At 32.9% G+C, this 25,978-nt stretch overlaps 1 protein-coding gene across 1 annotated transcript in view; it reads left to right on the top strand.

Annotated features, from left to right (window-relative positions):
* Window positions 1-25,978, top strand: part of LOC125072942 (ABC transporter G family member 23-like) — a 66,046-nt gene that overhangs the window by 12,869 nt on the left and 27,199 nt on the right. Inside the window, exon 2 of the mRNA XM_047683577.1 lies at window positions 23,083-23,245. Coding sequence (XP_047539533.1) covers window positions 23,130-23,245 — 116 coding nt within the window. The 5' untranslated portion in view covers window positions 23,083-23,129. The remainder of the gene's footprint in view (window positions 1-23,082; window positions 23,246-25,978) is intronic.

Genomic DNA, 25,978 nt, shown 5'->3' on the forward strand with positions numbered 1-25,978 from the left:
TCTACGCGACTATTGTGTGGAACAAAAAATTATTATGTCTTCTAATATAATTATTATTTACAAGAATCGTGACAAATATAAATAACATTTTATTGAAGACTTGACATTGAAAAAGAAATTTGCAAATTTTGATGAAACGGTGATATTGGTTAAACGGCGTTTTAAATTTCCACACTCCGAGCTGCAACTGAGATTTTCTTAACAGAAAAACCCAATACCTTCATACTGGGGATTAAACCTGGATCTCGAGATCAACGGCCTTACATATTATGCGTCTAAAACGAAGTGACGTATACATTATTCAAATGTGTGTACTGGTTAAGTATTTATTGACTTATGTAACACTATGGTGGCAAAGACACATAAAATAACTCTGACGAATAAGAATGAATTGTATATAGCGTGTTTGACAAGCTCCAGGTATCTCTTTAAGGCATGTTCGTTTGCCGCTATGGCTTAGTAGTTTTTTTTATTAAGAATATTAGCTAAGCCTATTTACCCCTCCTTTTAAGCTTATTACTAGTTAGAAGTGTTTGTAAGGAGTAGGGACGACAATAGCCCAAGGAGTCAGGATCGATCCTGCGACTTTTTACATCCCTAGGAGGCCCATTGCGCTGTTGACGCTTCTAGAGTTACTATTTAATTTCAAGAAGCAAGGTTTAGTACCTTATATAGTATATTAAACGCTACTTCTTTGCTTAATGCTTAATTAATTAATTAAATTAAAAAAAAATCTGTTTAGTGGCCGCAAATTCCGAGGTCGGACCGATAAAAAGTTATTGGGTTTCTCTATTGTAACAGCCCGGAGGCTGGAAGTTGGAAGTCTGTACACTCTGTTCTCTGGAAAGCACGGATAGCCTGCACCTGAACTTGTCGAATTTGCCGTCTCATCAGATTATGAGAGCGTACTTGTGTTTGCTCACACACTTGTACACCATAAAATGTCCTGCGAAGTTAGCTAATCTTCCCATTGTGATTGGCATTGACAACATTATGAAACGCTGGTTAAAGTCAGATAAGCTAATTCGAACATTTGTCTGAACTTAGTATAGGTCTAAACAAAACATTCCAGCACAGATTAATGGTCTGTGTGGTGTGTAACCATAGGTAATCGATTTGCGTTTGAAATTATAACAGCATATACCTATACATGTTTCTTCTTGAAATTCCAGCGATACTGTTAATACGTTTTCCTCCTTTTATCTTGATGATTAAGTTTAATTGATGTATTTATATGACTTATTAATATGTATGTTATTTGAATAGCAGTCACGCATAAACATTAAGCTCTAGATCCGTTTTTATTGCCACGCCTATATTGTTTAGTCAGTTATAAGTTCTATCGTTAGTCAAAATATCTCGAAATCCTTCTCAGTGCGCGTCTTTGTAAGCCAAGGCTCACATCAAATATTTCAAGTCTATATAGTTTTGGGTGTCGCAATGTTAATTAAAAACAAGCAGATAGGTATAGTATTATCCTAATTAAGAAGTAGGCACTTAGTCACGACCAACGACGCTAAATTGAACTTCTCACGACAAATTAATTTCCTATTATTCATTTTGAAGCGAAAAATACTTGGGTTTTTAATTTAGTACCATTTTTTTTATTAATCTCTTGGTATGTCAATGAGAAACAACAATTATTCAATAAACGACGCAAAAATAATCCACATCACATTATTTCCTGAAACGAACGACAGAAGGACGTTAACTTCGTAAAATATTAACCGATAATAAAATTAAACTTTATAATGTTTTTAAAGTAATTGTCCTTTTCTGCGAGTAAATGTTACATATTGTACCAACATTCAATTTTAAGTTGACACTACCAACGTTACGGTAAAATGGAATGACAAGTTACACGTTGGTTGTGGAATTTGGATTTTAAGTACATGATTTATATATATACATATATACAATCGTACAATGATTTTAGTTTAGGGTGACGTCAGAGAGATTTATAGTTACTCTATTCCAAACATAACATAAAAGAGTCAAATAAACAAAATTTGAGAGCAAATTGACGCGATATCATTGGTCGAGAGCTTGATTCATCTATGCTATTCACTATGGATTTGTGAAAAAATTGCGTTTTGAACGTCGACGAAAAAAGCAAAATTAAAGTGGAAATTAGCGGTTAAGTGCAATAGTGTTGTATTATAAATATACATATATTGATTATAAATTCTTTAATGAGATGTATGTGGATATAGATATAGAAATAACACGTTAATGAGATGATGATCGGTATAATTATACGTCTTTTATTTTCTATTGAGATTTAATTATTATTACACTAGTAAACGCCTGCGGCTTCGCTCGCGTTTTTGGGGATTGGTAACAAATTTATTCTAACAAAGCTTCTATTTTAATAGACAAAGTTTAATACATGTTTTTGTTCGTTTGTTCGTAACGCGCGACGGATAAGCAGAACAATGACCTCATTTTCATTCCTTAACGGTTTTGTTAAGTTTATTTATAGATCACGTAACGTTTACGATACGATATGCACTACCGAAGTACTAACATAAATAAATTTGCTTTTTACTGGGTGCATTTGTCTGTGCAAGTTTGCTGGGTAGAGAAGACTTCCTCATCACATATTCTACCGTCAAAAATCAATAATCAGTATTGTCGTCATAGTCGGATTTAAAGGTCCTGGGGCCACAAAGGAGAGGAGGTCCTAGAGCAACAGAGGCGTGGAGACCCTAATAATTATATTATGAATTAATTTGAATATTTTAATTTCAATCAAACTTTTAAAACAGTAATTAGTAACATTATTATAATTCAAATATATCTAGATATTAGTCATCTCGTCGGAATCTATGTTGTTAGGTACCCCTTGATGTGAAGGCTCCAGGGTAGTTGTCTCGGTTGCCCTCCCCTAAATCCGGCCCTGATTGTCGTGTTTCGGTTTGAAGGTTAAGTGAGAAAGTGCAACTAGAGGTTCAAGGGAAAATAGATCTTAGTACGTTCTTAGTTCCCAAGTTTAGTGGCGCATTGGCGATGTAAGAAAATTTTAATATTTGTTACAGCGCCAATGTCATACGTCTACTCATTTTATAGTTTGTTTTGGTTACAGTTTTCAAAGCCTGAATGAGGTAAAGGGACTGAAACAAAGGCGACTTAAAGAAAATGTACTCTGCTGCTCTTTAATATCAAACATCAATGTAAAGTTTGCAGAAGTCTTTCGTTTCGTCTACATTATAAGGAAAATATTCCATCTTAATTTTAATTTCAAGTCGACGATCGCACATAAGAAATCGAGGTCGACAATTTCTAGTTAAGCTTTTCTAAGCCCTGCAACATATCCAAAAATCAGCCTTCTCGGTTCATTAGCATTTCTCGGCCTGTTTTTTGTATATAATGACTGGACTGTATAGTTCAGGCTGTACGTCATTCTGTCAAGCATAACACCATCTTACTTCCGTACCGCATAATATTTGTTTTGAATATATCATGGGAATAGTAAACAAGTTTTTGTTTAAAAATATAAGCAAAATTAATACAATTTAATTTTCTCACAGAGTTAATTCTTATTAAAATTGAAATCAGCTATTTTACGATAGTTTCAGCCAGTGGCTTCGCCTGCGTTTGAGGGGAGATGTTATTACTATATATTACTCGGATTTGTAGACCCATGAGCAAATGTGACGTTGCATACTTTGTCTGTATTTGTACAGCACATCAAGCGCTTGGCTCAAAGCTATGATGTTATTATAATATATCTACTTAACTTTACACGTGTTAGTCTTGTAAGTAATTAAATGTCAGCCCATTGCTGGGCAAAGTCCTTCTCTTAAAGAGGCCTGGAATTGGATACTCATATAGCATGATTTAAGCACAATTTAAGCAAAATTTTCGGTTTAAAATCGTGTGTCAACCGCTAGGCTATTTCGGATATACTTATGTAATTTTGTTATGACGTGTTTGTAACAATGTGTTTGGGACAATTAATTTGATAGCCAAAATTAGGGTTCCGTTTTTGCATTCACAATCATTACAATTTTATTTTAATGAGTGTCGGTACATAGACGGATAGAGCAGATATTGCTGCGAGTTAATTATTTAGAGTTACCGTCAAATATTTATGCTATTAATTATATTTTAATTTTCTTCCTGCTTTAAACAGCAGTCTTTTTAAACATCACTATTATGCGTGAACTTAATTTATGTACACTGCCGGACTCATAAACTGCATCAATGTTCAAGACGCCTTTGAAATAAACATTTTAACCAAGTTCACTTTTTATGCAAAACTAACTATAACAGCGTAGTTTCGTCGTTAAGTATGTTTTTGCATTGAAAAGGACCATTACATTTTTTTGAACAAAAACGAATAACGTAAGAAAAATTGATCTTCACATTGGCACAAAAATAATTCCCTATAACATCAATGGCTGAAATATAAACAAAAATTAGACTTAAATGATACTTTTTCACGAGTCAATAGTTAATATCATAGATTATTCTAGACCAATGATGTCATGTCCATTCAAGGTCTACATTATTTATATTTACTAATCATGTCCTTGGAATAGACAATAGTGTTAAAGGCTATTGATAAAATTAATCTCACACTAATTTTATTGGTGATAAGAATCATTGAATTCTACCCCTAAACTTCAACTATAATACTTATAGCCTATTCCAATCGAAGTAGTTTACGTATTTCATGCGATTCATTAATAACTCAGCTATATTGTACACTAAGAGTTTATGATTAATATATCTTTGTTTATAATACAACAGTACTACACTTAACTACATATATCCGCGGCACGAGGGATATAACATCGTAGTTCACGAAGTTGGTAGATCATTGATCTTGTAAGGGATGATTAATATTTCTTAAAGCGTTAATATCAAAGTCAGTGTTGACCCATTTGCCAGTCTGCAATTTATATCTATTAAGTAAAAAGATGATTAATATTAAAATAATATGTTATCAGCGTTACCCATTACGCCTTGATTTTCCTTAGTATCAATTCTGATCTTTCTAGAAATAATTTCTTGTCATATATCGTAACTGAAGTCATATTCGATCAGGGTTTTCCATTGACAAAGGGCCACAATTATTAAGCTGTTATATGGAGTGTAATGACGATGCATTGCCTTTTATTGATAAGTATGACGTACTAACAGCGTTCAAGACTGAATTTGAATGTTTGGAATCAATTCATTTGAACTATATAACTTAGTATGTTATGACTATTGTCTGGCATACATCAATGATTACAAGTTATATTGATAACTGCCTTTTTCGGAATTCGGATGGCTTTTGACACTCACAGACCTGATTTTTGTTATATTTTTTGACAACTATCAGCATCTTAGTTAACTATTAATATATACAATGGTTTTTTTGAAATAAAGTTTACATATTTAAATGTATTTTAAAACCTAGAAACATTTTGATGTTACAATTTACATCGTTAAATAATTAATTAAAATAATTAATTAATCATGAATCCTCTCAGATTTCTTAAAAACATATAATGGTATTAGCCCCAGAACGTAGGTTGATTGTTTATGTTGAAACGTAAATAATTTGCTAAAACTTTCGAGCTTTATCCAGTACGAGGTCTTCATTAAAACTAGGTTGCTACTTAAATTCAAAAAAATCGTTAAGGAACGTTATGTCTGTTAAAATATATTATAAATTATATGATAACACACATTGAGGAAGAAACGATCGCCACCAAGCCGTTTCAAATAGAAATATAAAAAAAATATATTGTTAATAAAATTGTAAAAAAAAAAAAATTAAATAAACCCGCTTATTTCGCCGGTTCTTATGTTCTTAAGTGTTTCGTTCCAAATTTTTGTTTGAATTTCTTCTTGACAAACAATAAGTGTTATCCAAAACTATATCTAATATTGAAAAAAGATTATAGACTTTGAAAAAAAAGAGACATTATCAGGTGACAATTAATAAAACGCGTTTATGATATATGATGCCCACAGACTAAATACGAAACAATCTTAATAAAATTATGAATATTATAATAAAGATATTCGTATTCAATCTGTCAGTTGAAGTCGATTGCGGTAGTATTTGAACAAACTTTCCATTTTTAAACTCAATCTGTATCCCAATCATATTAGGAAATGTTAACATAATGATGTGTTACGACGTATTGATTTATAAACCATTAAGTTTAAAAGTAAGACAAAAAAATGTTTAGACTGTTTATCTGTTTCTTTATAGTTACTTGGTAGGACTTTGTGGTTTATCGGTGGTCACCATTAGGTGGTCCATTTGCTTCCCGAAAAAACCTTCTATTATTATTTTATATCAACTATTTCTTACGTAAATGCGTATCAAACCTTGAGAACTAAATTGTTACGCGTGTAATAACGGTAGCTCGTACATCCTTCAAACCGGACAAGAACTATACTAAGTATTCCAATTTAGAAGTATAATATGTGCCATTGCACGTTTAAATATCAAATGTCAATTCAACTAATTATATATATGATAACCTGCCATTACCACACCTTATTTGACGGGGGTGATTGACGGGGAAATTTAAAATATAACTAATTGAACGGCAATCAAATGTACGCAATATAACTAGGCCGTATAAATGGAATCGTCGTCGATGGAATTATTTATGTGAAATTGGTTATCTAAGGACAGATCATTATTTCTGTTTGAGTGTTTAAATCACCCATCAGTGTGATACGGATGTTTTTGTGCAAGGATAATTTGCGAAATGATTTTTAGTTACGAATTTTGATGGCAGGAGACCGGTGGGGCTATTACGGCTATATCATAGCAAAGTCAAAGTCAAAGTCAAAGTCAAAGTCAAAGTCAAAAATCTTTATTCAATATAGAAGTGTTTGCACTTGCTTATTGATTGTCAAAAATCTACCACCGGTTCGGAATTTAGCACCTCGGACCTGAGAAGAACCGGCGAAAGAAACTCAGCGGGATATATTTTTTTTCATTTTTTTTAACCATTTTCCATGTAGGTACAATGATAAGTATATATTAGTTGTTTAAAACAGCCTGGAGGCGATCATTTCATTCCCAAATTTTATAGCAAATGTTAGTATAAAATATTTGTTGCGGATTCATAAATATTGCAGTCAATAAATCAGTATTATTGAGTATTACGCTACTTATATTTCCATAATAATGGTTTATAATTTTTGGATTTGATTTGATATCAATCCGCAACAAATATTTGATAGGAACAGCTAGACTATCGTTATTACAAAAAAAAATCACATATTTAAATAAGAAGAGTAATTTATTTTTATATTGACATGACTCATGTCATCAAGTACGTAAACTATAAATGTATATAATGTGTGTGTGTGTGTGTGTTACACTCATGGTAGTGTGTGTAATTTTTTTTTTATTAAATTAAAATTACCTATAACAATACAATATATTTCCGCGTTTCATCATTGCAACTGTGCCAAGTTGATACTCCTCAGCGGGAGTATCTTTCTTTAAAAGGAGGATAAAGTTTTATATATTGATACATGACCCTTTTAACGATAATCTTCATTATAATATTTCCATACCCTTAAATTAAAACTGATAATACTCAACAATTATAAATTGTAAGTAAATTATTTTTTCTATCTATGCCGTGATAATGAAATAACTATTAACGATGTTATAATCATTAATTACTGGTTTTTTCCCCTCGTTTACAATCACCATGGATTGTTCTTAGTATTTGCATGTGTTTTTATACGACAATCAATAACCATTGTTGTGTTTATTGCGTGATTAATTCTTATCTTACATATTAATGGTGTAAGCCGATTTTTGTCCATGTGATTATGGGACGATAGCTGCACGTAAAAAATCGGTAAAGGTCTCATTTTGAAGAGCTCCAGCCGTAAATGTGCAGAAATATAAAGACTAATCTCGACTGCAATTTACTAAAGTATTACGATTTAACAAACAATTTATTTTAAAGAGCGGAAGTTACTTCTCTTATATTTAAAAACGTAAACGAAATTAAAGTAAATTGTTTTCGAACAACTTCAATTCTAGCTGAACTATTTGACATTAAAGATTTCATTTAAACAAGGTTTCATCATTTTGGCGCCAAATGTACATGAGTTACTTGCAGTTTACACCACGATACAAATTTAACGGTTAGGAAACAGGACTGTACGAATTTAAGCAATAAATACAAAGGAACCACTTAAATGTTTAATTTTTATAAACATAGATTGTACCCACAATTATTACACATAGTAAAATGTTATTATATAATAAGATATACGTTTATTATGTAATAAAATGTATGTCTAGATGTAAACCATATGATTACATATAATATATGCATATATAAGTGCGTATCGAATAAAATATAATCAGTAAATTAAATAATGAGCTTAACAATGAAGCTCATTACTAGTATTTTGAAAGCAGAAACCGTTTGAGCAATTTTGTGTCCGGTATTGGCGAATTGTACAGAGAAAGGCTTACTTTAAAATATATTAAGACTGTCTTTAAAATTATATATAGGCTTCTATTTATAAGTAATATACCAAAAAGACTGTGTTTTCCGATGATATGTTTTATTGGGCACACGAATAGTTATTTTTATATTTATAAGAAGTTGGTATGAGAGAGGAAAGAGATATGAAAGACACTAGTGCGACTACAACGGATGATCAAAGAGAGATCGGGCATTAGACATATTTCTAACGGGTACTTATAAATCAAGTCAAAATATACATTACTCTAAGTAGACAGTTTTGATAAATGATTTAACAAGGCGTTGCAGCACATCAACCTTTCAACCGATAGCCATGACAAATAGTTCCTATACAATTTTCGTATCGTATAATAGGTTTATACATTAAATAACTGAAAAGTGACCGCTTTGCTGAGCATTAAACAAAAAGGGGATTCAACTAAATCCTTTACCCATCTACTGATAATTCTACGTGAATATTGGTCATAACGCTACGGTCAGTAGGTATCACTTGGTTGAAGTACATTTTACATTTTTTGTTACATTAGCAGCCTGTAAATTTCCCACTGCTCCTCCTCATCTCCCTTTGAGGAGAAGGTTTGGAGCATATTCCACCACGCTGCTCCAATGCGGGTTGGTGGAATACATATGTGGCAGAATTTCGTTGAAATTAGACACATGCAAGTTTCCTCACGATGTTTTCCTTCACCGCCGAACACGAGATGAATTATAAACACAAATTAAGCACATGAAAATTCAGCCTGCCTGGGTTTGAACCCGAAATCATCGGTTAAGATGCACGCGTTCTAACCACTGCGCCATCTCGGCTCGGCCATTGAAGTACAAAGAAAATCAATCATTATATATATATACTTATAAAATAAAATGTTTTGATTGATTCATCATCGCCGAGCGTAAACTATTAAAGTTAGTGCCATGAAATTTGGTGAGTAGGATCGTTTTATTGAGTAAACGCTCACTAAGGAAGGATATTTGGAAATTCTAACCCTAAGGGGGTGAAATAGGGTATGAAAATTTGTATGGAAGTCCGTCATTTTTTATAAGTAAGAAACATGAAACTTTATTTTTGGGATACTGCTTCAAAATTAATAGATACATAATTAAGTATTTCTGCATATTCTACCTCTTAGGGTGTGAAATTGGGTTTGGAAGTTTGTATGGAAGTCCGTCATTTTTTAAGTTAGAAACATGAAACTTTATTTTTGGGATACTGATTACAAATGATACCTAGTTTCCGACTTCTCTAGGCTAATACATCCTTCCTGTGACACGGTATTCGTTTCTATAGTAAGATTCCACAGTTATTTTTAACTTGCCCTATTAAATAATGTTAAGCTCATGTCAAAAAAACGTTAACAAATAAGGCATATTACTCAATACAAGATTATATTAAAGATAAAAAAGTGTGGACTTTGGACTTATTGCTATAAAAAAATATAATTGTATTTTATTGACATACTCTGTAATTCAAATGCTAGAAAAGAGTAACTACTGAGTGTCTTGTTGGTTCATATCGGTAGAATCTACTTTCTGAATCGGTGGTAGCTTTACATTTATGTCAACACTTTAAAATGACGGTTCAAAAGTGTCTCTATGATCCTACTTGAATAAAGATTTTGATTTTGACATACTTCTTCTTCTGATCTTAGTTTTGTCTATTGGCGTTACAAAAAAGTCTTCTCATTCCTGAATATAGATGTTCTAATATAGAATATAACCGCAATGTTATTTATTGGTATAGTGCCCGCGACTTCGTGTGCGTTTGAATTTAATAAAAAGCGTGACTTTATTATTATTTTACATATAACTCTAAAATAAAAGTAGCCTAAGTTACTCCTTATTACATCAGCTATAGCCAGTGAAAGTACCGTCAAAATCGGTCCAGCCGTTCCAGCGATTAGCCAGAACAAACAGACAGACAAAAATTGTAAAAAATGTTATTTAGTTATATGTACCGTGTATACATACATATGCATTTAGTAAAACGCGGTTATTTTAATATTACAAACAGACACCCCAATTTTATTATATGTATAGATTAATCCTATATCCTAAGAATCATTTGAATTAAGCTGATACCTTAATTGCCAGCATTAATCATGTTTTGAGGTTTAACTATACGTCAACCTTCTATACAGTATCAACTAATCAATCAGTCAGTAACTTCTACCTGACTGACCCAGTGCCAACTTACCGCACGCCCTTTGCCTTACGCCTTTAAAAAACATATTTCAAAATATTCGAAACGCATTAATCACGCATCTATTTTAACAAAAATGCTTAAAATAATTATCTTTTGATGACAATTTTGCAGTTTTTCAAAATTATAACGGCTCATATATTGTAATAAATAAAATGTATGTTGGCAAGTTTTACTATATATGTCATAGTTTTGTCCGCGTTTGTTGACCTGCCAACGATTTCGTCGCTCTCTTGAGTTTACATAACAAGCAATATCTCATGCAATTCACATATAATATACAAATTAATAAAATTCAATTTCCTCTACATATATATGCTATAATAATAATATATTGCGTAAACAATAATCTCATCTATAAAAAAAGTTATTTCAATCAAACGAATTTAAGAAAGCGTTCGATTGTTAAATTTTTTTTTAAATGTCAAATTCAAATGTAACCAAAATGACAACACCGAAACTGTCAACGATATTTAAAAAAAAAAAGTTAATCGGCAATAGACACCGATTCGAAGTTCGAAATGTGAGGTCGTTCGATTAAGGTCGTATACAACTTGCACCGAGAATTTCGCCGGCCCGACGCGAGGTCGTGACGTAACTAAGGTTAGCACACTGTTCCGGTCATCCGATAGCACGTAATAGTTGCGTCAAGAGGCGTTTGACCAATGGTGCCGACATCTTTGATTATCACATTCTTATTCAAACCTATATGAGACTATTTATTGATTCGAATTTCAAATTTATATTCGGTTTAACTTATTACATATTTTCTTTTAACGGTTTTATACAGGGTTCGAAAAAATCCGATTTTTATAATAAATATCAAAATCCGATTGTTTGATATATATCCGATATATATCTGATATATATCCAGCTAATTTAATTCTGTAAACACTTAAAAATGTGAAAGGTATTTGTAAAATAATACCACATTTTTTATGAAAAAAAGTAACAAAGGAATTAGTGACTATCTATTTGAAAAAGATTTTTTTAACGAACACTTAAAAAACACCTTTTAATATTATATCTTCATTTGTCTGTGAGATAAATCAACTAATTTTGTTTTAATATTAATTTGTAATCGACTAATCATAAATACATAGTAATCATTCAGGCCTTAAGCATAGATCTATGAGTGTTGTTCAGAAGATAGGAAAAAATCAATTGATATATATCATGATATATATCCGCTGATATATATCCGCGAACCCTGGTTTTATAACATTAAACATTTAAAATTATTCTTAAATTAAAATATAATTAGCTTACTAGGCTTTTATTTTTGTGCCAACACTAAACAATGGTAGAGACGTATTGTTTCGCTTTGAATGCGTCTCAATGCAATTATAACATGAACGATGTTTATCGCTGCTATTAGCATTTTAGTTTTTTTATTATATAGAACATAGTTGCTACCTCATTACGATTGAACAAGCCTTGCGTTGTTAATGACTTGTCTGTTACAGTTTAACTCGTGTTCATTATAAATGAAAACACCGTAAGGAAACCTACCTCAACGTTATGACATATAGTTTACCATAATTCAATTGCCTTTTCTTATTTTGCTCTATATTGATACAGATTTTCTTGCGTTCTCTAGTCTCAGTGCGCTATTTGTGATCACTCGTCGTCGTCGTCTATTTCTTTCTTTCTTTTCTAATCTGGTCATTAAGATATAATATCGTCATATTATATATAGTATCTAATAGCCATTTAACAAAAGCTTATGTGTAGAAATATTGATAAATGACTGTACGCCAATCTGTGTTTATATAGTAAGTAGTGTTATACCACGTTAGAATCCTTATAAAATGCGCTAACTTTTAAAGCTGCTTGCCAAACTGCAGTAGTACATTTTTTTTTCAGGACGATCAGTTGAAGTAGAGCGAAAAATTAATTTTGAAAACTTGGTACGGTATAATATGACATTTTCCTACAAGTTGGAGTGATCGGCACAGGGTTTAGGATCATAGGTTACATAAAGCACTATTCGGGATGACGTAAGAGAAAAAAAAATTGGCAAAAAGTAAATATTTGTAACAACAGGAATGAAAAAACGGTCACATGGTGTACATTTTCTGGAATAAAAGAAAAATTTCCATAACTTCAAAAATACATGACTTAAATTTTTCTGATAACTGGTGTGGCATTACCTGTCAGGAAATTTCGGCTTGACGTCGACCTACGGGACACCCTTGTTTTTTTTTTTTTTTTTTTTCGCTGGAAAAACGCATTAGGCGTTTCCCCCACGTGGAAGTGGGGGGGTATGTGGGACTCGCCGGTGCCCAAGATGTTAGCGGCACACCGGAATACCCACTAAAAAACCAGCGGTACCCTCTCCGTCTCATCGGTAGGCGCCACGGGATCGCTTTCGCATACTACCGTGACGCCCTGACGGTCGGCCCACCTATGCGGGCCTCCAATTCCTAGGGGGGATTCCCGGGGTACTGAGAACCCTCCTAGCTCCTGTGGCGCCTATTGAGGCGGGGGGAGAAGGTGCGCGTAGCGTTGTTTCCTCCTCCCCGGTCTTCTTCGGCGGATCGGGTCTGCAGCAGCGTCCACCTCCCGCTCCCGTTCCGCTGCCCCCTTCTGCGACATAACGTTTTCGCAGAAGGAGCGCATTTCTGACCAGCACACCTCGCTACCGAGCATTGCGTTGATGACGCTCGGCAGCGAGAGGTCTCCGCCCAAAGACGCCACCAGGGAATGCCTCTGGGGCCCCCACGCAGCACACTCAGTCAGGGTGTGGTACGCCGTGTCCACTGACGCGCCACACTGATGGCAGGAGGGTGACACCTCCCGCCGCGCTATCCCGTGCAGGTACTTACCGAAGCATCCGTGCCCGGTAAGTACCTGCGTCATCCTGAACGTGAGCGTGCCACGCTTTCTCTTGACCCAGTGACTCAAGTGGGGACGAACCGCCTCCACTGTCGCCAGGCCTGCCGTGGGTGACCCCAGATCCTCCTCCCATCGGGCGATCAGGGCTTGCTGGGCTAAGGCCCTGATCCGCCCGACCTCCGCCAACCCTGGACGGTCGCCGCCGTTCCTCGCCTCCGCCCGGAACCGGTACACCTCTGCGAGCACCTCCGCTTGGAGTTCCCAAGTTGGATCACCCGCGAGAAGTGTCGCCGCAGTCCATGACACCGTACGGTACCCTCTTATACCTCTCACTGCTATGACCCTCTGCGGTTTCCGCAAGAGGGCCCACCTACGGGACACCCTGTATATAGTATAGGAATAATAATTTATAAGATAAATAAAAATGTTTTTGTTTTAATATAAAATACATACATCCATGAATACTTGTAAATCTTAAATCTATTCAAGGAAGTAATTTGTGTAATAATTTTTCGTTAGTAATCATCTATATCTGTTGAAATTATTATATATAATATATATAATATTATAATAAAAATAAAAAATAAATGTTAGTTATATATAGCCTTTCAAAAGTTACAACCCACAAAGAAAGATTCAAGGGCTATACGGAGCTTTTAAGTAAATAAACTTATTTACATAGAAGCTCCGACGATAGAACACAATACAATTTTAATGCTTACACTAATGAAAATTCAATGTATATGTAGTCTAATAAGGAGAAAAAACATACATACATATGCACAAGTAAAATAAAACATGAAATATCAATATAATAAATACCTTAAGTTTACAGTTGACATATAAGAAAAAACATATATACGGTAACAACAACAACAAATGAAGACGATTCGTATGAAAAATGTAATGGTCAATAAATACAAAAAAAATATTCCAAAGATATACCTACATGTTCTCAAATTATATTTACTGTCCGTAATTGTATAGATTGCTTGATCTTAAATCCCTGTAATTATTCAAATTTAAATATGTATAGTATAATATATATACATTTAAATCATGTAATTGTTCCCGGCCAAGGCAGTGTATGTACTTACTAATTTGTATAAAATAACTTTTAAGTTAAATGCTCTTAAAATGATTTCAGAATAATATGGAAATATATAGTATGCTAGTTTCCTTTCGGAATGGATTAAGTATAAATTATAAAAAGTCTGTATCAGAATAGTGATCAGACCTATGTCATTTTTATCCTCAAGGGCACATGGTGTGTAAGGATTCCGCACGGCTTATTTATCGGCAACGGCTGATCGAACAAGGTCAATGACGTATATACCCTTTTCTGATTACAATCATTTTTCTTTTTATTATCAAAAAAAATGTTTTAATAATCCGTATAAAGGTGCTCGCAAGGTTTCCACGCAAGTGTCAACGACATTTACCTCAAATTTATTATGATATTTGAACTGCCAAAATCGACTCAATAAAAGCCGAAACATCGACGTTGGAAATATTTTTTATTGTATCGTTCAGAGATAAACAGGAAAGGTAGCGGAACAAGAAAGGCCGTGAAAGCTAAAAGATCCAACTTCCTTTACACAAGGGCATATGCACTCCAAAACCAATCGTTGTGTGAAAACATTAAATGTCTGAAAGTGTTTCAAGATTTATACAGCGTACAAACAACCACTAGTATAACATATTAATATTACTCAACAAAACTTTTTCTATAATTATTAGATTTTTTTTTAAATTTCTGTGTCAAATTTAGTTACAATAAATTAAAAAAAAAAACTTACTTAAGAATTCAACATGCATATTACGAAACAGACATTTCCGAATAAATATGTGACCAATGGAAAGCCCCGAGATTATACACATGGTTATAACAAGTGTAATCGCACGTGCATGTGTGGGTGCGGGAGAGCTCTCAGTGGGACAGTGGAAACAGGTTTGATGGCTCGGCCTCGTTTCCATACACAATTCTGCACAAATCATATTTGCAGAACCTAAATTCGTGTATAAACAATTTTGTTTATAATTAATATTTAAATGTCAATTTATGTTTACGTTTCCTCTTACATAGGTGTTGTTGAATAAATCGTTTGTAGCTTTTTAATTTTTCGTTATTGTTTTTTTTTTATGTAAGTTCTGTTCTGTTCTTCATTTACGTAATTAGATAGGTAAGTAAAATGAGGTCCTATATATAAATATTAAAAAAAGACTGGTTTATTGCGTTAATATATAATTTTAATTTAACTTTATTGCAAATCATTGATTAGTTATCCTATTGAAAAAGTCATTCCAGTTAGAAATATAAGTACAAGCAATGCGATTCTGTAAGAATTGATTTCGTACCTCTATCGTGAAATTTTGATAACCGACTTCCGTTGATACGCCATATTGATACGTATCGATAAATTTTATAATTATCATTGTCAAAATCACATATCGCATTATGACATTTCACGTTCGCATTTTGCAGTGAGACTCGAGTTCCTTCTGAGGAGTGACCATGTCAGTCGTATGGTTATTATTTAACACAACGTGGCATTTGTTATAATTGGAAGTGACTACATAACACCAGACGTTTTGCTCGTTAAAATTCCTAATATAAACGTAAATAAAACTTAAACCATACGATATAATTATAATCATACTTATTACTCTCTCGCCCGGCTTGATAAAAGACCGATTACCCAATTGTGTGAAGTGAATTGCCGATTAATGACTGTTGCAAAGTAATTCATTTCGGAATGATTGTGACGTCATTATATTTTCTCATAAAAAAAAAAAGAAACAGCAACTAATTTCGTATTTCACGTGCAAAATTTCGAATAACTACTTAGGATGATACGCGTTTTTTATACGTGTATGCTACACGCGTACTTTCATTACATGTTATAATTGTTGATATAGTTAATGTCGCATATTGTTTTATGATATTTCACGATTATTCAGTGCAGGGGCGTATTACCGCCGTATTAATTACCCCGTGTCCCCATACGAACAAAAAATATTTTTTAAATTTGGTCCATTTCCAAAACATTCAGAAAGCAACCGACCTTTTTCGGTCTACTATTATTCATATATCAATAAGACAGGCATAAAATCAAAGACCATGGTTATGTTCTTTTAATGTTTTAAACAGACCGTATTGCCACTTCTGATGGTTATTAGCAGATCGTACAAGCGAATCGTACTCATCTGCTTAACGGTGATTCCATTAGAAGCGATTTTACGCAAACTATACATGACCGTGATAATTTCTTTTGTGAGAAATCTATACCCTTTCTAAGGGGCAAGGCACACTACGCTTCTGATTCAGTGGCTAGCTGTATCTTCTATATTATTGGCCAAGTTGCAAATAACACCAATTTTAAATTATCATTAATCCATCTGTCGCCCATTTATCCCAAAAATTGTTAAGTCTTATTTATTAATATTTTAAACGTATACTATTATTATTATATATAGTATTTTATGCCATACTGGTTTATATAGATGAAAAAAAGTTTAGTTGGTATTCGTTGAATTTCATGATTTTTTACATAAACATAGAATATGATTAATCCTTGCCATTTCTTTTATATTTGTGAGGGCTTGGGGTCTAATTCTAGAAAATTATGATGATGATACGTTGTCGATTCTATTTTTATTCAACCTTGATTATTCCTGCAAAAATAAACATACAGTTCAACTTATTTGTCAAGAAATGAATTATGGTTTTGATGCGATCCCGATGCAGTGCGATTCTGTAACTTCGCATCTCACGTGAAATATTGAGAAGCGACTTACTGTGATACGCCATTTTGATATGTGTATGTTATAAATTTATTATAGTCAGTGTCGTAACTCACATTCTGACATTCCAAGTTCCGCGTTGAATTTCGAGTTTCTTATTACAGAATAGCCTAGCAGATCCAACTGCAACGAGATCGCTGTTTTAGTTTAATTGGATAACGGCTAAATGGTAACGTTTACGTTTCGGTTTCCATTGTGATAAAGTGACAATTAGAATTGACGCCGTGATATTTTTTTTTTTAAGTAGTGTGTACACTGTTTGAAATGCCTGATGCTTAATATACTTGAGAATTCTTTTGTAGATTGGTTTACCGGCAACAACTAAGGGGTTGAGTTTTAATGAAATGAATTATTCTTTCATGGAACTTACGACATTCATGGGGTGTCTATTCGAATGCCGGAACCACACGGTATAGTTGATGACGTTTCAAATTAAAATATTCATATGGATTGTAAGAAAGTAGACAAATTTGCAATTCAAATCATGACTTTGAAGGAAAACATCGTGAGCAAACATGCATGTCGGAAGGGATAATATACCCCCACTGACCCTTTCCGGTGCAACTGGATTTAGGTAAGCAGTAGATTTAAAAGATAGATTATATTTATCTCGATAACAAAAATAAAAAAGAGCGCGCGTAATTCAGTAGTTAGCGTTTGAATATATTCATTTTAAAAATTTAAAGTTTACACGTCCTAAGAGCCCAGATTTGAAAAGATGGACCCCAATACAGATTACTAAAACGAAAAAATCCCAATTTCAAAATTTCAATGAGTAAACACATTTTATTTACCTAGTAAAAATTGTATTGTATGTATTGACATATTAAATAAAACAAATGTAAAACTTAAAGAAGACTATAAAACTTCCTAACAACCGACTAAAAAAAAAACGTTCAATTTATTAGGAAAATAAGAAGCTCCCTAGCTTTGTCGCCCCCGGGCCTCCGAACCTTTAAATCTGGCCCTGCTATACACGCGCTTAGCATAAAAATGAGCACGTTACAACATGATGAACGCATGAAGTGTTTCTGAGACACGCGTATTTATAACAGTTCATATGTAGCACAAATTGTACTGAATTAAAACCGCAGTACAAACGTCCGTATTTATTTCCCGTACTGTATACGACACCGATGTTCAGGCAAGCGTGTACGAGCATACAACATTATTTTTTTCTTTCATCTATTTAGTAAGTAATGCAAAGATTCTATCGTGAAAGGGTTTTTACTTTCACCCTTAATCAGATCATCGTCATAATGCTTTAAAATTACTTTGTGGTAGGACTTTTTGCAAGCCCGTCTGGGTAGGTACCATCCACTCGTCAGACATAACCAAACAACAGTACTCAGTACTGTTGTGTTCCGGTTTGAAGGTTGAGTGAGCCAGTGTAACTACAGGCACAAGGGACATGCTCAAAACTAAAACTCAAATTCCTTTATTCAATATAGAAGCATTACACTTACTTATTGATGGTCAAATTAAACACTACCAACACAAAATCCTAGTTCCCAGGGTTGGTGGCGCATTGGCGATGTAAGGAATGGTTAATATTTCTTAAAGCGCCATTGTCTATGGGCGGTGGTGATCACTTATAATCAGGTGGCCCATATGCTCGTCCGCCAACCTATACGCCAACCTAAATTTCGTCTTTATGTCGATGTGATGGCTATATATAGATTACGATGTTGACGTATCGATAATTTAGATTTAAACTTTAATTTAGAAGATTTAATTTTATATGCCAATTAAGATTAAGACTTTTGGGGATTTTGGTGTCGATAATAATTTAATTCAAAGACTGCTTCATCAACGATTCTTACTTTACCATATCTGATGCGTGTGTGGTGCATTCACGAGAGCTTCCACAAAGTCTTACCCGAGACACACGTCATGTCACATTCGTAACATAAATGTTCTTACGTAATAAATATACTATAAATACGTAATATATAGGGTTACCATAAATCACAATCACAAGTGGGACACTAATAAATAAAACTATATATTTAATTCGTATAAAATAGTAGGTAACTACTGAGTTTCATACTGGTTATAAGAACCGGTCTAAAATTTGCCTTCCGAACCTCTGATACTTAGGTCTACTAATAATTTAATTTTATACCAGTTGTCGCCCGTCAAATTCCTAACACATCCTGTATTTTATGAACAGCATAGATGCAAATATTACATATTATTTTTTTTTGTTTATTTTACATATATTATATTTAAAACTGCGCTTAATGTACAAACAATTATACATGCCTACTAAATAAATCGACCTTAAAGATTTGATAAGGCTTGAAGGCTGTTGTACAAATGTATATTTACATAATAACATTATTATTATTAGCTATCGTCTATTAGTGTATCGTGGTCTTACTTGCATTGATGTTATGTATGTTTGTCTGCGTCGTTAGTCTAGTGGCTTGATACAAGGCATCAGATATCGAGTTCTTGAGTTGAAGTTATTGGGTTTTTCTATAAGTTAGAAGTGTGTTCACTCCCGTGCATGAAAAGTACGTAAAGCCGCTGTTCCTGCCCCTGATCAGATGTTACGGCAAATCAGATACGACCGGAAAGAGATCATACTTGGAACCAATGACTACGAGGCAACTTCCAAACCTTAGAACTCTTGCTGATTTTGAAAATTCCGTGATATAAAAATTTAAAAGTTTTATCATTAACTCTGACTCGAACCTGGAAAGGTTTTATAGTATCAGCAACCAACGAGGCACTTATTTTTAATCATTTATACAAATACATTAAGTATATATATAGAACAATAGTATATTACCTACACATACAAACAAAAAGAGACATAATTATGTGTAACAGATTTTTTAATTATTCATTGTGCAATTATTGCAAAAATCTTAATTTATGATACAATCATTTCGTCTGTGACCAATGTTATAACTATATAAATTTTAATAACTATGACATTATATTTGTTACAGAATTAAGTTTATTTATTTTTAGCTAGTACATTTTTCTTGTTGTGCTCAAGAAAATATGGTTAGAAAGAATGTTAGGTACTTGTGAGATGACGTCCGACAGAGAAGTATGGAAGAAGAAGACATGCTGCGCCGACCCCTAGTAAAATTGGGATAAAGGCAGGAGGATGATGATGATGGTGACATTTTTGTTGCTAGCTCCCAATTACTGCGTTGGTTAAACCCAGATTGCTTAATATGACTTCAATCTAAACGCTCATTGATCGGTTATGGCATCATCTGCAGCCAACCAATGACAATTCAGATCAGATTGACAAATTAACTGGGCTAGTTTAAGAAGCTGAAGATAATTACGTTCTACGAAGTATATTTTATATTTAGTATTATTTCAACATATATATTATATGTAGTTATATGTGTTATAGATCTCAGGTAGCAGGATAATAATAGTTAATCTTTGGATTAAAAAGTTAGTTTTTATGCAAGGCCGTCCGTACCTACAAGTGATGCAGTGAATATTCGTATTCATATTAGATAAATATCTTTACGGATATTTAAAGAAACTTTCCGGAACTGAAATAAATTGACCAAGAAGTATTTCCCGTTGTGTATGTGACATGTGTGTGTATCTACTGTATATTTACGACCGCCGAGAATATACAAAATCGAGGTTATAAATGTAGCTTTTTGAACGAATTTGTAAATGGTTTCTAATTATGAACTAACGAACTGTGGTATGTATTTGTTAACTTATTGAATAAGTTGTAGTTGTATTCTACAACCACTACCGCTCATCATAATATATCTACTTCCAAACAGCAATATTTAATATGTTGTGTTTCGATTTGAGAGATGAGAACCTACCCACCTTCAAACTTACGATGGGATGGTTAATATTTCTTATAGTGTTAATCTCTGTGGCGTTGGTCAACACTTACCACCAAGTGACCAGTCTCCAAGTGATGAAATATTTAAAAAAACCAACCACGTGAAACATCGCTTATCGTTCGTGCTGAACTACGACTATAGTTTAAGATATCTTCTAGGATTATGCTCTGCATGGTCTAGATATCGAAGGTTGCAAACTCGCCTTCGATCCGTGTCAAATAATTAACAAGCATCGTTGATCCAATCATTGATCGTGCAAACTAATTAACCGTACCGCACCGATCAAGCCGGGCGATTAAACGACCGCGCCGATACTCGCTCGCCTCGTTAATCACGCGTCGTTTAACCGCTTCTAGAGATTACGAGACGCATACATTACGTGTGCTTAATTTATTAAAAACTTCTTTAACTCCTAAGATCCATTGTTTAAAAACTATATAATATGTAGGTCAAAATACACTATATTCAAGTCGGCTTTTACAAGCACTTTTGAATTGTTATTTAACAAACTATTTTAAGTAAATCTACCACTGGATATAAGATATAAATGAACGCATACAACTATAAATGAAAGTAATCACTCAGCCTAAAAATGATCCGGTACCTTCCTTTGCTTTGTGGAGACCGAAGTTGGAAACGTACGCATTGCCATACGATAGGAAAAAGTTTTACAATTACATTTGGCAAGTATCAAACAAGTACTCTGAGACCGCTTAGAATTAGAGCTGTAAGCTTATCACAAAAAAAAGTGCTGGATGTCATATGAACCATTAAAAATGTAGAAATTCAGGTCCTTCCTTCAAATCCATTCAAATAATAGTAAATTTAAGAAAAGACATATTTTACCATATAAATACGCTGGACATAAAAAAATCTTTATTATTTTAAAATAATTAATAATTATAATTCTTATTTAATGAAAATATAATTAAGATTTTTCTATTTTTATATAATATTCTTACCGCCTAATGCATTAATACGTTGTAGTGTTTACATAAAAAAAAAAAAACGCGCGGTCGCCTGTCACACAGCTCAGGGCGTCAATTGGCGCGAAGTTTTAGTGCTGCGGACATACTGACATATTTCTGAGTCCTAGACTCACAGTACGTTTATCGTTTTAGTAGACCTTTTTATTAATTTAAAGTAATTAATGTTATCGTTGATTGTTATTTGTTTTTATAAAGTCAGATAGCTACTTTAACAATTTTAAAGTTTTCTTTTTAAAAAGTTTATGTCACTTCTGGTCGAAAATAATATTTTAATTGTACTTTATAAAATACCTATGTCATTAAAGTGTTATTATTAACTAAGAAAATTTTCCTACTATACCTTGTACAAGTTAGAAAAAAAGTGGACAAAACAACGAGGCGCATTTAATTTACGTCAAATTCTAATACGTATTGTTGATTTCGTAAAATCCTACTTCGTGGTGAGTCATTTGTCGAATTATTCAAAACTATATATAACAAGTCGATCATATGAGAATTATTTAGTAAAGATACTGTACGAATTATGACCCCCTACCGCTTAGTTATAAAAGTCTAAAATATGTGTAACATAAAAATGTTGGTAATTGAAAAAAATAACTAATAAATAAATAAGAATTAAAATCAATAAAAGCTTTGAGTTTTGTTTATTTAATTAATATATTTTATTTTATTAATATAATAAACAAATTCAACACATGATATTGAATTCTGTAGTGTTTGCTCGGATTTGTACCTACTCGCAGTATTCGGTTAACGATCTCGTATATTTTTAAAACGTTTTTATCACCTTTTATTTATAAAGGTATATAATTAAAAATTTAAGTAATTAATTTAATTATATTTAAATATGCTTTACGGCGTTAAACAAAACAGTTTGAAACTTAATTTAATTCTCCTTTTATAAATATTTCAATGTATTTTTGTTACAGGTATACATAAACAATGTTCACATAACGGTGATACCACAAGATTAAAGATGGCCGTGCCAGCTGTGGTGGTAAAGCGCGCCTACAAGTACTATGGAAAGCAGGACAAGCCGGGCTACAAGCCTGTTTTACAGTACTTGGACATGACCGTTGAAAAAGGCATAATGTAAGTAGTTTTTTTGTGTTTTATTTTTATTTGGTGCAGACTAGCACCCTAGACATGGTAAATAAAAGAACCATATATCACCAACATATATTAACTAGACATTTCATCACCAATGCGCTACCAACCTTGGCCATGAAAAAATACTTACGCAAAATAATATAAACGAAAAAAGTTACTAATTCTGATCTGATTGGTACAGTCGAGTTATTAAAAGCTTTTATTCCATTAAATTAATTTTAAAATTGGTTAAACCTATTTAGGCAAATACCATCATTTAAAATGAATATTGAAAAAATTCAATTATTATTTTTCAAAAAACCTGCTTTAGTCAAGAATACCTCATTATGTATATTGCAACCATTTATTAAATAAGTAACGGCTTAAGGGCAAAATAATTATGTCATTAACATAGTATATTTGATCCATTTAATACTAATATATAATTTATGTTTAATTAATAAGTTTGTTTCAATTTTATATGGATTGGAACCTATTCTAGATTAGATTGAAATACTTGATTTATATGATGCATGATTCGGCGTATGTACTGAAATGTATATACCTATAACCTATTCCAATAGAAGTGGGGATAAAGATAACCTTAGATTTACGTATTTCATACGATTTGCGAATAAGTCAGCTATATTGTGCACTATTACACTTATATACATATTTACTTTAATTTTACTTTAAAATTTCCGATAATAGTTTCGTCGATGTTCAAAACACCATTTTCTCGCAAATCCCAAGTGAATCAGATTAATCAACCTCTCGACCAATGATATCGCGTCAATTTGCTGTCAAATGATGTTTATTTGGCTTTTTTCCTCTTATGGTTGGGATAGAAAAACTTTACTTAATATCTGTAGAAGTACATACTGAAAATCTATTGAATCCACTACATACCGAAGAACATCACTAAAAATAACATAATGTACATAATCTTTATGAAAAAAATAATCTTTAAGCCGAAGTTAAACATTAGGAAAACGGTTGCGGTAATTTAAAAAAAAGTCCGTTTTTCATGCGTTTTTCTAATCGCGAAAACGTATATGTTACTAAAGTAAATAAACCTTAAAAATAAAAAATCAACCAGTGCAGACTCACTAAATTAATCAAATTATTTGATGTGAAACATCATGACGGCAACCGGCGTGACGCTCTCGTTTAAAGTCTCCTCTCTGTGCATGACACATACCTATATACTTCGGTGTTATATATTATTTTACTAATAACAAATATAAAATTATTTTATTAATTAAATTTCTATGTTTTTCCAATAAAAACATTTAATTGTATCCTTTTCATTTTATTGGTGCTATTATTTACAAATTATTTTGAATGAACTTTATATTAAATTAAGCATGAATATCTAATTAGTATTAAGGATCTATATCCTTAACTCGTTTAATAAAAAAGCCGTAAAAAGATAAAATCGAACTCTTAATTTTATTGCTGATCATTATACATATAATAAGTTTAAATTTCAAAAACGACCTAAAGCCTCACCACTGGTAAAGCCTTCTCTACATTTTTGAAAGGCATTGGTTTTTCCACCACGCTGCATCAATACGGATGGCACATTTCATGTAAGACATGTATTCATCCGAACACGGATAAATTACGGATTTGAAACCCGCGTAATACTTAACCGATCCTCGGTTAAGACTTACGCGGTTCTAAGAGAGGAATTTATTGAAGAGGCTAATAAAACTTCAGCAGATCTTATCAAATGTAATGTGTTACATTTACAATTATATTTTATTAATTTTTAATCATTCTGCAGTTTAAATTATACTTGCACTGCATATAACATATGTTTTTTTTTAAAAAAATTCAAAATCATAAGTATTTTCACAGCAATAATCTCACTGGTTTGCTTGTCTGATATTAAGTAGCAATCCTGAGTAAAAATATTCGCAGTATAACAAATTACAAGCTCCTTCCGGTCGTGACAGATTATTTTTGACTGGACGATCATCGCATACATTTAAACTAGAAGCATGATTTGTAGACTATCAAATTTTCGACCAAGATTTCCAAGAGCTTACTCCACCGAAATAAGAACGAGAAACTCATAGAATTCATTCGAACTATACATTGCCTGGCGGTGGGGCTGTCTGGCTCTTAGGTTTGGCAATCTGGCAACTCCATCTATGATACATGTATAATGTACATTATAGTTGGCTAGTTCAAGACCGTCATGGTTGACAGAACGACCGTTAATTTTTATAAATCTCGTGTGGTTTTGTTTTATCTTATCTCTGTTAATGGGGCATTATAACGCGTAGCGTCCGCAATGATTCGATACATTAATATTAAAAAAAAACACTCATATTTAAAAAACATTCTTTTAAAATAAACCAAGTTATTGCGTCATGTAGTTCTGTTGTTTACGTATATGCATTAGATTATAACACCCATGTTAAGATTAAACGAAGAGATAATGTTTTTATAATTTATAAAACATCCCGTTCGTAAAGTGCTTTCGGTAATTCAAGTAGTAATTTATTCAGAGTTCAATACTGATGATATGTAGTAACAGAAAGAATCATGCATAGAAACAATACGTGTGCTCGAAAATGTGTTGCAATGTTATTATTAGTGCAAGTAAAGACGTTAATTGAATTTGCTTGGTAGTAGGTGTTTGTGCAAAACCCGTCTGATATATTCAATTGCTAAACAGCCATACTTAGTATTGTTGTGTTATATTGCCATAAAATCTCGGTTGCA

Source organism: Vanessa atalanta, chromosome 23 (genome assembly GCF_905147765.1).
Source record: "Vanessa atalanta chromosome 23, ilVanAtal1.2, whole genome shotgun sequence".
NCBI lineage: Eukaryota > Metazoa > Arthropoda > Insecta > Lepidoptera > Nymphalidae > Vanessa > Vanessa atalanta.